Genomic DNA, 14755 nt, shown 5'->3' with positions numbered 1-14755 from the left:
GATCCTTCCTCCCATCAGCTGTCAGGCTCTTTAACAAAACAAATGGCTGAGTGTTAAGACCTACCGTATGCATGCATGTACATCTATGTGTATGTATGTATATATATGTGTATGTACACGTGTGTATATGTATATATATATATATATATATATATATATATATATATATATCAGCAACACGCTTATTTATTTATATATTTATTCATGTATTTATTTATTAACTTACTTATTACCTATCTATTTATGTCTAAAATGCCCTTCCTACTTCTGCATCCTCACCCTCTTGCTACTGTGACAACGAAATTTCCCGAATACGGGATGAATAAAGTTATCCAATCCAATCCAATTTCTTACGTTTTAATGATTTTTTTCTCAATTAAACCTTTAGTTTTCAAATCAAATCTTCCATGTGACGTGTGACATGACTCAGTGGCAGAGTAGCCATTGAAGTCATTTTAAATTAAAGTATGAATACAGCCCACCATACCCCAAAACGGGGCTTTTTCTAGGACTCGGGCAACAAATGAGGAGCCCACATCATTATGAGCATTCATGTCACAAATGGGGTAATGAAAAACTGCAACTGGACCTGGTCAAGTGCTTTCAATTGTGTCATATTGCCACTTAAAAAGTCATAAAACCTGAAGCATTTTTTCTCCTACTGGGACACGACTTTGGCCCATGACACCAGAGTGTTTTTATGACTCACAAGCTCCGTGCTGTTCTTCTCTGTGGGTGCAAAATGACAGAAACCAACCACCTGGACCCCCCCACCCTCAACACCCACTAGCGAAAAACACGATTGTGCCCGCAAGTGTACACATGCTAGACAGATGGCAGTCATAAATGAAAGTAATCCATAGTCCCTCCCTTACACCTACTAAACAAGTGACCCATATACAGATTCGGATGTATATAAGACACAGTTTTGTCATGGGGTTTTGTCGAGAAAAAAAAAGTCAAATAAATTCTATTTAAAGAATGGAGGAAAGGCTGAATCACCCGGTTCCCTTTTTTTTAAATGTACTTTTCGACTGACAGACACAAGCAGTAATCAGGCAGGCAAAGTTTTGTTACCCAGTATTAGTCACAGGTCTTGCTCATATGTGAAAAAAACTAAACAAAATGACAGAGAGCTACAAAAGGCCGGCACACTTGCTCTTTATCATCGGTGCGTAGGCCAGAGGGTGTCGGTTTGAGTGTCATTCGCCACACTACCTACAGCCTTGTGAGTTGATCTTTTGAGGTTCTCCCAGAGCGTGCCAGTGTTGATTAATACAGTGGTACCTCGACATACGAGTGGCCCGACATACGAGCAATTCGAGATACGAGTAAAATTTCGGGCAAATATTCATCTTGAGATACGAAACTAATTTTGATATACGAGCAGACAGCGGACGCGAGATGCTGCTCATAAAAACCATCATGGCCACTGTCTCTCTCCCCGCAACTCCCTCTTTGTAATGTCTCTGGTCGCAACTCCCTTTTTGTAATGTCTCTGCGAGCACTTGGCGGAGCGTTGCATTTTTTTCAGTGTTTTTTTCCCCGTTAGTCAGTGCGAATGACGTATATACTACTTCTCGTTGGCAAGTGGTTGTGCATTATCCTATTGTGAGGACATTTGTGTGCATCATTTTGGGAATATTTTAAAGGGACTTACTAACTGAAACAACCCTCGATATTGACTGAAAGTCCGTGTGGAGGCGGGGCAAAAAGAGCCAACCCGGGAGAAGAAAGGTATCAAAATGTCCAACAAAATTAGAATTAAGTTTAGTGTTAGGTTCGATTAAACTTATTTTTGAGTGTGTCTGCATCGTAATCCAAGTTCATTTATATTTGTTTATGTTATTTTGGGAGCGTGTTGACATGCAAGATTGCATGGATTCATATTTAATATTGTTTCAACAGATAAACCACGTCGGCATAATTCAATATGGTGATTGTAATCTATGATTTCCTTCCTCGTGTGATTAGCTTAGTCGTTATTAGCATGATACTGACATTGATGAATCTTTGTGGCTCGGGTTAAATAAATTAAATGGACAACATGACAAACAGCAGTCTTTTTGTGTGCCTTTTTTTTAGAAAACCGATTTTAAATGTTAAAAATCTAATATTTGACATATTTTATTTGATATTTTTTAAAAGTATTTGATCAAACTAAATCAAATGAATAAACAAAACAGAATATATTTTATTTGAATGTAAATGAAAACAAAAAAAATCATTTTTTGAATGAAAAACAAATGATTAAAAGACAAAAAGAGGAATGATCCTTTAAAAAAAAATGAATATATGGGGTGTTTTAATCCAAAAATTGTAAAAAGCATATAGGAAACTAAGATTGCTTACGCTTCCAATTTTTGTTTTAAATATAAATAAATAAGAGAAAAAAAAAGAATACCACTTTTCTTTTGAATTAAAATGCAAAAGATGAAAATAAACATTCAATGCATTCTCTCTTTTGAATGAAATAAAACATGTGAATAAATTAATACTATAGGAGAATATTTGCATGGAAGAAGTGTCAATTTATAATAAAGAGTTTGACACCCCTGCACTCGTGACTGACTCTTAGCCATTTTACATACGTAACGCGCTCTATGTATCTTTGATCTTACCACTGCCTGCATATTTTACAAACGTGAATGCAATCATGAGGGAATGGAAGGGGAAAAAATGCTAAATTATGAATTCCAGAGAAATTCTCCAAAGACAGGTTGGGGGTCGACTCAATGGTTCGTGCATCGACAATTGACATTTTCTTTTTTTTTCAAATGAAACAGTATATGGAAATGAAATTCTATGTTGATATTCTGCTATTTTTCTCATTGAATTAGAGGCCCAACCAAAAGCATGCATTGTAATACGTCATATCAACAGGAAATAGCTTGTACAGTGGTACCTCTACATACGAGCTTAATTCGTTCCGGGACTGAGCTCGTATGTCGATCTTCTCGTAACGCGAACGAACGTTTCCCATTGAAATGAACTAAAAACAAATTGATTCGTTCCAACCCTCTTAAAAAACACCAACAACAGGAAATTGGATTGGAAAAAATGTTTTATTTCTTCTAATTCGCCATCTACTAACAAAGTAACACATAACTAGTGGTTTAATAGTAATAAAATGTGTTTAATAGAACTAAAATTAGACTGATTTCGCGGGGGGGGGCAACTTTCCACGACAACGCACTCGTACCCGAACAAACAAATTTTAATTAACTTGGATTAATATATACAGATACACTCAAACATACGTTTAATGTAACTTTACACAAAAGTGAATTCTAATTTTGTTTTACATTTTTATACCTTCTGGCCGGGTTAGCTGTTTGCCACGCCTCCACCCTCATGTTCACAATTGATGGGCTGTTTGCTGTTGTATTCCCTTCAAAATATTCCGACAATGATGCACACAAATGTCCTCACAATAGGATAACGCACGACCACTTGCCAACGAGAAGTAGTCTTGAATGAGCGATCGAGGGAGCTAACAGGCTATGCCAATGACGCTGACTGCTTGACTGTATGGGTACATTGCTTGCTGACGCGCTATATTTATAGGATGAAAAGGCGGACGTGTGAAAGATGCGCCCTTTCACACGTCCGCCTTTTCATCATGCTATAAGCATGACATTATTAAAAGTCGACGATGACTTTTTTTGTCTGCTACCAGTTACCAAGACGATCCGGCTTAGACCAGAAATGGGTAAAAACGAGATGGGTTTTACAAAAAAACGTACTTAAAAAAATCCTGTACAAAATTTGTTGTACGGCGTACACCACATTTGTCAAAGTGGCGGCCCGGGGGCCAAATCTGTCCCGACGCATCATTTTGTGTGGCCCGGGAAAGTAAATCATGAGTGCCGACTTTTTCTTTTAGGATCAAATTAAAATGAAGAGTATAGATGTATATTAAATTTCCTGATTTTCCCCCTTTTAAATCAATAATTTTCATTTTTAATCAATTTTTTCAGTTTTTAGTTCAAAAATCATTTTGTAAAATCTAAAAATATATTTAAAAAAGCTAAAATAAACATTGTTTTAGATCTATAAAAAACTGAATATCCAGGGCTTTTAATCCAGTTCTTTTAATCCATTTATTTTTAAAAAATCAAAATATTACAACTAAAATGGTCCAGCCCACATGAAATCGAGTTGACGTTAACGCGGGCCACGAACCAACCCGAGTCTGACACCCTTGGCATACACCATTTGAAATGATCAAAAAACAAGTTGACAGGTATGAAGTATGAATGTAAAATACGGGAAAATGGTATAAGTTGACAGGTGCGAAGTATGAATGTAAAATACGGGAAAATGGTATAAGTTGACAGGTATGAAGCATGAATGTAAAATACGGGAAAATGGTATAAGTTGACAGGTATGAAGTATGACTAGTAAGAAGCATCCATGCGAGGGCCATAGCATACACAGGTGAGTCATTTAGGAGTATCTGGCAACCTCCTGCTGTTTTGAAGCCGTGCCTATTTGGGTTGAATTCAAATTCCGTACGCCGCTTCATCTGGGAGCCCAAAAGGCCTTGAATCCCTCCGCTATCCCTCAAGGCAAGTTCACAGGAGGTTCCCATGGCTTCAGTAGGCCATACCACGCAGCGCACAGTGGGTGGTGACCTATTGCAACCAAAATACGCATCACCATGGACGAGGCCAGGCGGGGAGCATCGGATTGGATTGAATCGCTCGTCTGTGTTTGAAGCGGAACAGTGAGGGGAATACTGACGCGTGTTGGAGTGGCGTTGGGGTCTACTCGAGCAAATATTGTTTTCATGAATCCCTTGCATGATTAGGTGTTGTTTTTTTATGACTTGTGTAGCCTTATGCAACCTGTGCTTGTGTAAGATAGAAATCAGTGCCAAACTTCACCCTCTTTGTGGCATTGTGTGGGTTGCCAGGCAACTCTGACAAGGTCTACCTAATCCAGCAACTTATTTGTTTCTTTTCTTGCTAAAGATAAAAATATAAGTTAATGGAAGTACATTAATGGGTGGCAAAGCCATCTTGGAAGTTGGTCACAAAATTTGTCTGAATTTCTTTGTGCAGCCACTTAATAAAAAAATGCATTTCGTCTTGATTTGAAAAGATAGATAAACATTAATAAACAGCAAATATACTTTTTTTAATGTTGACCTTTTTCAATATATATATATATATATGTATATATATATGTGTATATATATATATATGTATATATATATATATGTATATATATGCATATATATATACATACATACATATGTATATATACATTAAAAAAGTATATTTGCTGTTTATTTATTGTTTATCTTTTCAAATCAAGACAAAATGCATTTTTATGACATATATATATATATATATATATATATATATATATATATATATATATATAAACAGCAAATATACTTTTTTAATGTTGACCTTTTTCAATATATATATAAACAGCAAAATATACTTTTTTAGTGTTGACCTTTTTCTATATATATGTATATATATACATTAAAAAAAGTATATTTGCTGTTTATTTATTGTTTATTTAACTTTTCAAATCAAGACAAAATGCATTTTTTATGATATATATGTATATGTCATAAAATGCATTTTGTCTTTATTTGAAAAGATAAATAAACAATAAATAAACAGCAAATATACTTTTTTAATGTTGACCTTTATATATATATATATATATACATATATATAAAAAGGTCAACATAAAAAAAGTATATTTGCTGTTAATTAATTGTTTATTTGTCTTTTCAAATCAAGACAAAATGCATTTTTTATTAAGTGGCTGCACAAAGAAATTCAGACAAATTTTGTATATATATATATATATATATTCTGTAAAATTGTGACTCTCCCGTCCTGTCAAGGAACAATCTGTGCACTGTAGCTCCCGTGGCCTGCCAAAAAAAACTGGCACTGCTCTTCTTCTGTATGTTAAATGCAGCTGGAGTGCACACAGGCCACCCTCATAACCCCGCACAAAGCCTGCGCACTCACCCCGAGCGCCCCGTCGTCACCCCACAAACGTACAACGTTGGACTGCATCGCATTGAATGGCTACTACGTTTATTTTGCCAGGGTAAAAATTTGCATTCGCATCTCTGGCTGCCCTCCATGTGATTTATAGGTGACAGAAGAGGAAGAGGAGAAAATAGAGGACATTCCTTGACTAGGAAAGGGACTTTTGTGGAGGAGCGGTGGTGATGGAGCAGAACCAGCTGTGTCTAGTGGCGTGGCTTGTGACTGATTGGAAACCCATCTGTCTTTGAAAGTGGGCAAAATTGGAATCACATCCAAGTGGCTGCTTCACTTCCAAATAAGCCAAAAAATAAAAAAGTACAAATAAAAACAGATCTAACCAGTTTGGTGTCTCGAAAAGCACTCTTTTTGAAGGGAACTACACAGTCACCTCTAGAGCCAGCCCTTCTTGATGTGTTGGAATTATTTTGTACAAAATCTTGCAGTGGAGGAGGAGCTTTGTGTTGGAAGATTTTGTAAACTAAGGTGGCATCTGCATATTTAACAGTATTGTTCCAGTTCAGGCGTTTGTGTTTTTTTTAATACCTGACAGTGGTGGTGCGTTTTTGGCTTTCTGTCCAATACTTTTCAAAGCTTGCTTATAAATGGTTTCAATTGGTTTTAGTGTTGTTTTGCAGGCCGATGACCAACATATTTGTTACGATCGGAGGGATTTGGACCCAGTAGCGGGGAAGCAGGAGGGGACGAGACGAACTGGGCTCATGACAGTAACTTTAATGACTCAAAAAGCTTTACAAAATAACAAGGACTTGTACATCCCAAAACGAAACAAAACCGGAGCATGGAGAACAGTACCTTTGCAGCGATGTATGCAGTGTCACACAGGACGATCCGACAATGACTACCACTTCCGTGGTGCTTAAATACCCACATCAGGAAGTAATCAAGAATCACTCGCAGACTAACTGTCTGGCGACGAAGTGTCCGTCGACGAATTGTCCGTCGATGAAATGTCCGGGCACCATTTCTGGAGTCTTCAATCTCCAGCAATGATATTTTAGCATGTTGTGGGCTACACAATTTGTCGTGGCGGACCAGACCTGCCCCCCACACCTTAGGTTTGACGCCTGTATACTCATCAGCTTTGTGTTTAACCTCTCAAAGTGGAAATGAACAGAGAGGACAGGAATGTGAATGCACGGTGGGAGTGTGATGGGGTTTTGAAGTTTTAGATGAAAAGCCAGAGCAGGGTTAGGACATTTTGACTGACCTTCCACTCCTTCTCGGGCTGCTTTGATCAATTAAAATCCATGTCGGGAATTATGGAGAAAGTCGTGTTGCTGACGAAGGCCTCCATCACCCTTAATAGAGAGTTGAAACAAGAAATTTACATACATTTGAAAAATAAACATAGTGACATGAAAGCAGACTAAACCTTCAGGCTTCAATTTGTCGAGGCGTTTTGGCATGACGTTCTTCAAAGTGAGAGATTTACATACAGTGAGCTTCCAGTTTAAAAAAAGTGAATTTTAAGGGTTCATAACATGACACGAAAAGACAAAATAAGCAAGACAAGACATCAGGAGGAGATCTGTTCATCCTTGGGTGCAATTTCCAGATATATATTTATGTATGACATGGTTATACAAAAGAACAAGAGTGCCAAAATAAAGTGAAAAGTGAAAAAAGGGTTCATAAGTAAATCAAATAAATGGAACAGTTAATAGTGCAATGCATTTTATTTTTATTAAAAAATAGAAAAATACTTTTTATGACATTTCATTCATTACGTATATCATTTATCATGTACTCTTCATCTGTTCAAACAATTATACCACCAGAAAGAAGCCCTTCCAACTCTGAAATAAAGGGGTTGAAAAGTCATATTTTCTGGGTTGCTTCGCTTTACCAGGGACTGGTGCGCATGCTAAAACACAGTCAAGACAATAATTACCATTTAAATCGTTGCTCAAATTCCCTAAAAACAAACTGTGAATGACTATTTAGTCAAACTTAATGCCCTATTAATTATTAGGCTAAAGAAAAGCTCCAAATTTCCCGGACTTTTATTGTTTTTTTGTTGGAGAACTTGTTAAGACCCTGACGGACGTCGCTTCTTAAAGGGACAACGCATGTACATACAAACTCTTCTACACTCACACGTCGGCTCAGTGAAACTGCTCAGGGCCATTGTTGGCTTTTATTGATGCGTAGACCATGTTGTTTTACCTTGTTTTGTCACCGGTCTTTTGGTCGTCGGTCTTTTGGTCGCCGGTCTTTTGGTCGCCCGTTGTCGCGGTCCAGGCGACCAAAAGACCGGCGACCAAAAGACGGCGACCAAAAGACCGGCGACCAATCGACCGCACACGAAAAAAATGAGCACTACATTCAATATCCAGGAACTATCGCGTCAAGATGGTGACATCAATGTTTGTAAATGAGTTTTATGTGAGCCTTTTTTTAGGGAAATGGAACAAGTGAGTCACTTTAATTGAACATGCAGAGACTCGGTCACTACCATCTTTCTCAGCTAACTTGGTGTAATTTGTATTCCTGTGGCAACGAGTTGATCGGGGCCCGTGCCCACTGATGCAACGTGCATGGAATGCCAAGCGGCCATCACACTGAGCTCTTTCTTCTGGCAGGTGATTATCCACTCATCGCTATTTCAATTTCATTAAAGAAAACTCAAAATGCACGCCCGGTGTGAGCCGAAATCCACCTGACGAAATGCTGCTTTTGCAGTCTGACATGGTTGAGGGGCACATCCTTGTTTATTAAGCAGTGAGTGCAGTGAAAGTAATTTATGGATCAAACTCAGAAACATATCTGTGGGAATTTCACTCTGGGATGTGAGAGGCAATCCGTTGGAATTTGAAACAGAAGGGCTCCCCCTAGCGTGCAAACAACACTTTCTGAGGTGCAATTTAATTGAACCTTTTCACTTCAGTTATGTGATTTCAAGTAATTTACAGACAATACCTAACCATAGAGTCATACACATGAGTTTTTTTTGTTATTTTTTTACATCTAGCAACCAGTTATCGAATAGATTATTCCATAATTTTCTAATTGTAATTGTATATTTTTTGATTATATAATTTGGTGTGTGCAGCAATATTTGGGAGAGTTAAAATGATTATATTTAGGACGGAGGTTTGGCACTTTGTTGATGTTACTTTTTTTCAACATTTGACACATTTCTAAAACTTGTTTCAAGCTGAGGCTGAGAAAATAATTATGGAAAGAAATCATAAATGTAATTTTAGGGGGCAGGGGGAGGGGGGCTATGACTAATTACATGAATTGTGATCTTATTGTTCCCTGCAGGTCTTGAGTTAGCCAGTAGAAGGAATGCATTTGTTTGGTTTTGGGAGCGAGCCAGGTGGTCGTAGTTCATTTCAAATGCAGATATTAATCTAAAGATTTTGGATTTTATCGCTTTTAGTTTAAAACTCGTTAATAGTAAGAGATAATGCAGTTGTGCAACATTGGGAAATGTAGAAATCTAAAGGTTTCCTGGCACTTGATTTGGAGGAGTAAGCATACAGTATTATAGTACTACTTGTACTGTAGTGAAAACGTGACCAAAAAAACACGCCCACTGTTTGTGCACTCATACGTCACGCGTGTGTCCATGCGACCAAGATTCTGTTCCCGGATTGGTCGGCTTTGCCGGTAAAAAGTGGAGGGGCGCGTGATGTGCTCAACACTCGCGTGTATGAGGGAAAATGTATCGTCTCGGACAACGGTGTACCTCCAAGATCGCTTTCAATTCCTTTTTCTTCACAGTACCGCGGGGTTATTTTAACATTACGAGACAACATAGTAAAACCGGGTTGTGTATTGGCTGATTTTGGATCAAACCCGACCGATTTGGGGCTGAGAAAATGCGTAAGGCCAAGAAGAAGAATGGCAGAGGTGAGTCCAAGAGCGGGCCATGGCGGATGCGGCCTTGGTTGCCCATGCGCGGCGTCGTGCTACTTGTAGTTTTTTAAGAGGCGCCTGGCCGTTGAGTTGCGTTGAACGTGTCTGGTGCGCGGACTACAAACATGGGGTTGCGTTTGGGGAGAAAGATAAAAACACATCTTGCGGCTAATTTAGCAGCTAACACAAAACGCTTAAAACGTGCGATCGAACACTATTCTTTGGCCTTATACATTTTTCGTCAATGACTTCTTGCTTGTACCTAATGAGTTTAATAAGACGTTAACTTCGATCGCTCTGTATTTTCCACTTTTGGTACATTCCACACCCGTTAGCTTTGCGCCGGTTGTTTACGTTAATTCACGTAATTGTATTCTCTCTTTGATGAATTCCATTTTTAGATCTGGTCTCAGGATTGTCTGTTATAACTCATGTATTTTATATTTGTCACGTGTTATGCCCTGTTGTCGTATCGTTGTAATAATGCGACTAAATTCATTGCGGTTGTTATGGGCGTGTCAAAGGCGGTTCTTTCCCAAAACTGTAGAAACTGGCTCAGCTGTTGAGTCCACGTCAACACATGCACTCCAACGGCATCTCATGGTAGACTACAATGCGAGCTAATCCTTGACACCACGTGTGCGATTTTTATCAAATTAAATGGAAAAATAGTGAGGTTGTCTTGCCATGTCCTCGCAAACAGGTCAGGGTGATTCAGGTTTATTTTCCAGCCTGTGCAAACACATCCCATGTAATATCTGCAAACTTGGATCATACGGGAGCAGATAAGATAACTGGTGTTTGCTCCTGTACTATGCCAGTATTATGTAAGTTGTACGTGAGCTTTTTTTTTTTTTTTACCTTTCAGGGCCGCAGCATGGAAACGTGCAGCCTTTCAGCGACGAGGACGCCTCCGTTGAGACGCTCAGTCATTGCAGCAGCTTCAGTGATGGCAATAGTGTGGCGGATGAAGGTGGAGAGGCCAACGAGGATTCCGCCCAAGAGGATTTCCAGTACAAGCTAAAGGGGTTCATAGACAGCACGGTGGATAAGAGGTATTTCTGCAGCGATTTGACATTTTTGGGAAATTGCGCCCAAGAATGAAACTGTTTCCCGTCTGATTGCATGATCCCTGAATTGAATCATCTTTTCAGTTTCTAAATACAGTGGTACCTCGACATACGATCTTAATCCGTTCCGGGACTGAGATCGTATGCCGAGCTTTTCGTAACTCGAGCGGACGTTTCCCATTGAAATGAACTAAAAACAAATTAATTCGTTCCAACCCTCTGAAAAAACACCAAACAGGATATTGGATTGGAAACAATGTTTTGTTTCCACGACAACGCACTCGTAACGGAACAAACAAATTTAAATTAACTTGGATTAATATGTATAGACGCACTCAAACATACGTTTAATGTAACTTTACACAAAACTGAATTCAATATATATATATTTTTTTAACCTTCGTTCTGGGCTGGTTAGCTGTTTGCCACGCCTCCACCCTCACGTTCGCTATCGATAGGCTGTTTGCTGTTGTATTCCCTTCAAAATATTCCGAAAATGATGCACACAAATGTCCTCGCAATAGGATAACGCACGGCCACTTGCCAACGAGAAGTAGTCTTGAATGAGCGATCGCGGGAGCTAACAGGCTAAGGAAGGAATAACAGCCTACCCATGTATTGATTGTGGGTAATGAAGTTTTATTCTGAGAAAGGGTGCCATTGGCTATCGGTGTTGTGTGTACGAGTATACTTCATTACCCAGAAAGCCCTCTTTTTGCCCGCGCATGTGCGTTGTGCATTTCCTGGTCGATGCGTAGGAGAAACTCGTCTGAATAAATCGTTCAGTGCTCATAGATATCTGTTATACACGAAAGAGATGCAGCAAAAAAAGACGCTACAATGATAAACAGCCTCATGTCATGGCCACCTGGCTTGGTCGCATCTCGAAATTTTGATCGTATCTAGGGCGAATTATTCGATCGAAATTTTGATCGTACCTCGAGCATGTCGTAGGTAGACCTGATCGTAGGTCGAGGTACCACTGTACATGAAAATTCATGTTGTTTCCACAGTGCTAAAACCAGACAAGGGGCGCTGGACGGACTTAAAACGGCAATGGCCACACGTATTCTGTACGAGTTCATTTCAGAGCGAAGGATGACAATCACGGATAGTATCGAGCGCAGCTTGAAAAAAGGTCAGTGATTTTTTTTGGGAACCACGGAATATTGAAAGTAGAAATCGAGTAAAATGGCTGGACTTTTACAGGCAAAGGTGAAGAGCAGCGTGCAGCGGCGTCTTTAGCCTGCTTGCTTTGCATCCAGTTGGGCTCGGGAATTGAGAGCGAAGAAGTTTTCAAGACGCTTAAGACTGTTTTTAAGAACATCTTGGCTGACGGGACGGCGAACATGCAAGGAAGACAAGCGGTAGGTTGTCCAACAAAAGTGCGGAAAAACTGAAATCGAAACAAAAATGCTTGAACAAAACCCTCACTTTTAGGTGGCGACAAGTTTGGGCCTCTGCACTTTGGTTGCAGAAGATGATGTTTTGGTAAGTTATTTTTTTTAATTTTTTTTTATATAATTATAATCCATGTATTAAAGTCCCACTATCACAACTTTTTAGATCATAACAAATAGTATTCAAAAATAAATTGTCAAGACCCACACAGGGCAAATGGAAAACTGTACTCGAGACTTGTTGTCTTTGTCATGCGATGAGTCGCAATATGAAATTTGCGTGTGGCCCGGGAAAGTAAATCATGAGTGCCGACTTTCTGTTTTAAGATCAAATTAAAATGATAGATATAGATGTATATTATATTTCCTTATTTTCCCCCTTTTAAATCAATTGCCATTTTTAAATCATTTTTTCTGTGTTTTTAGTTCAAAAATCATTTTGTAAAATCTAAAAATATATAAAAACATTTTCTGTTTTCCACTTTAATATGGAAAATAATTACAGAAAATTTTGGTTTCCTTTTGAAGTTGATTAAAAGAGATTTCCCCTTACTAAGAAAAAAAAAGCTCAAATAAACCTTTTTAGATCTATAAAAAAACGGAATAATCAGGGCTTTTGATCCAGTTCATTTAATCCATTTATTAAAAAAAATATCTAAAATGGTCCGGCCCACATGAAATGGAGCTGACGTTACTGCGGCCCGCGAACCAACCCGAGTCTGACACCCTTGTTCTAGGATGTTCGTGCCACCATGGAGTGCTTCGAGAACCTCTTCACCCGTTCCTATGCCAAGGCAGACGGCACGTGCCCATCTATCAACGCTCCTACTAGCCAGCTCCACACCAATGCCCTTCTTTCCTGGGCGCTGTTGCTCACTATCTGCACCAGCAACCAGCTCGAAGACATCTTGCACAAGTACGCGACGTAAAGCCAAAAAGCGACGACGTAGATCGGGCCCAACTGAGCACTTTTTTCCCCCTTGTTGTCGTGCAGGCACCTGCCCAAACTTCCCAGGTTGTTGGAGAGCGACGACGTCAACATGAGAATCGCTGCCGGAGAGACCATTGCGCTGCTTTTTGAGTTGGCTAGAGACATGGACCCGGTGAGGGTTTTCAGTTGAAAGATTGGATTTAAAAATGCGGAGGCCGGGCGGGCTTTTGAAAAGAAAGATAAACAGCTTCCTTTGTCCAATAGGAGTTTGAATTTGACAACTGGGAGGAGTTGTGCGATAAGCTCAACGCGCTGGCCACCGACTGCAACAAGCATCGAGCCAAGACGGATAAAAAAAAGCAGCGCTCGGTGTTCAGGGACGTGCTCAAGGCGGTCGAGGTGAGTTGAAGGGCTCCGCTTTTGAAGCTCTTTTTTCGACCTCGCAGTCTAATCATCTCTTTCTTCCAGGAGGGTGACTTCCAGTCGGAGAGTATACGCTTCGGGACAGAACGCATGACCATCGACAGCTGGCTCAGAAAGCGGACGTACGACGCGTTCAGGGAGTTTGTGGGCTCTGGGATGAATTACCACTTGCAGGTTGGGTGTGATTTCTAGCCGCCACGTGATAGGTATGAGACCGGATGGTTAAATTCTTTCCTCGCAGGCTAACGAATTCATCAGAGATGTGTTCCAACTCGGACCTCCCGTGCTGGTCGACTCGGCTACGATAAAAGCCATGAAGATCTCCCGCTTTGAGAGGGTAAGAAGCACGTCTTTTCCTTTTAGTTAAACTGAACGTTTCATTCAAAGCCACCTGGTTTATGTTTTGTTTTGATGGTTTTTTTGACAGCATCTTCACAACTCTGCCACTTTCAAAGCTCGGACCAAGGCAAGAAGCAAGTTCAGGGACAAGAGATCTGATGTGGGTGATTTCTAATTCTCCAATATTTTCTGGTTTTATGGTTCAAATTGCTACATTTTCCAGTTTTTGTTCAGCTACACAGCACATGCATTCAGGCGAATAGTTCAGTTGTATATTCTGTCTGTTAAATATTCCATTTTGCTGTTTTGTCATTAGATTTAAAGTAGCACAGCGTGTATAGTATTGTTTTTTTTTTTTGCCACCCCTGACATTTAATTGATGTCTGTTTAGAATTTGGTGTTTAATGTATTGTATTTGGGCGCCTAAATGATGTTAAATAAATTGTATAAAAAGGAATTTTGTTTTTTGTCTTTACACATTTTGATCATTGTTTTGGTTACAACATCAACCAACAAAATTATTTTTGTAATTTCTTTCTTGGTGCAATTTAAATATAAATTTTTCTTTTCATTGTGCATTTGGCTAGTTCAACAAAAAATAGGTGATATAAATATTGTGGTTTACTTTTGTGGGCCACGCATAATGATGTAGTGGGCAGAATCTGGCCCTTGGGCCTTAAG

At 39.3% G+C, this 14755-nt stretch overlaps 1 protein-coding gene across 1 annotated transcript; it reads left to right on the top strand.

The window, feature by feature from the left end:
* The first annotated feature begins 9658 nt into the window (after positions 1-9658).
* On the top strand, positions 9659-14531 carry ifrd1 (interferon-related developmental regulator 1). The gene is made up of 11 exons (XM_077593976.1): positions 9659-9905; positions 10780-10966; positions 11995-12119; positions 12191-12348; positions 12422-12472; positions 13119-13297; positions 13376-13484; positions 13577-13711; positions 13781-13909; positions 13977-14072; positions 14163-14531. Exons 1-11 carry the CDS (start codon positions 9875-9877, stop codon positions 14247-14249), a joined length of 1287 nt encoding a protein of 428 aa, XP_077450102.1. The 5' UTR covers positions 9659-9874; the 3' UTR covers positions 14250-14531.
* Positions 14532-14755: the final 224 nt, after the last annotated feature.

This window comes from Stigmatopora argus, chromosome 23 (genome assembly GCF_051989625.1).
Source record: "Stigmatopora argus isolate UIUO_Sarg chromosome 23, RoL_Sarg_1.0, whole genome shotgun sequence".
Lineage (NCBI taxonomy): Eukaryota > Metazoa > Chordata > Actinopteri > Syngnathiformes > Syngnathidae > Stigmatopora > Stigmatopora argus.
Note: the sequence above shows the minus strand (reverse complement) of the source record. Positions and strands in the feature narration are given on the sequence as shown.

Coding starts and splice junctions, on each gene's coding strand:
- ifrd1 (XM_077593976.1), top strand. CDS start 9,875: ATGCGTAAGGCCAAGAAGAAGAATGGCAGAG. Junction 10,967..11,994: donor GACAGCACGGTGGATAAGAG/GTATTTCTGCAG, acceptor TTGTTTCCACAG/TGCTAAAACCAGACAAGGGG. Junction 12,120..12,190: donor CGAGCGCAGCTTGAAAAAAG/GTCAGTGATTTT, acceptor GGACTTTTACAG/GCAAAGGTGAAGAGCAGCGT.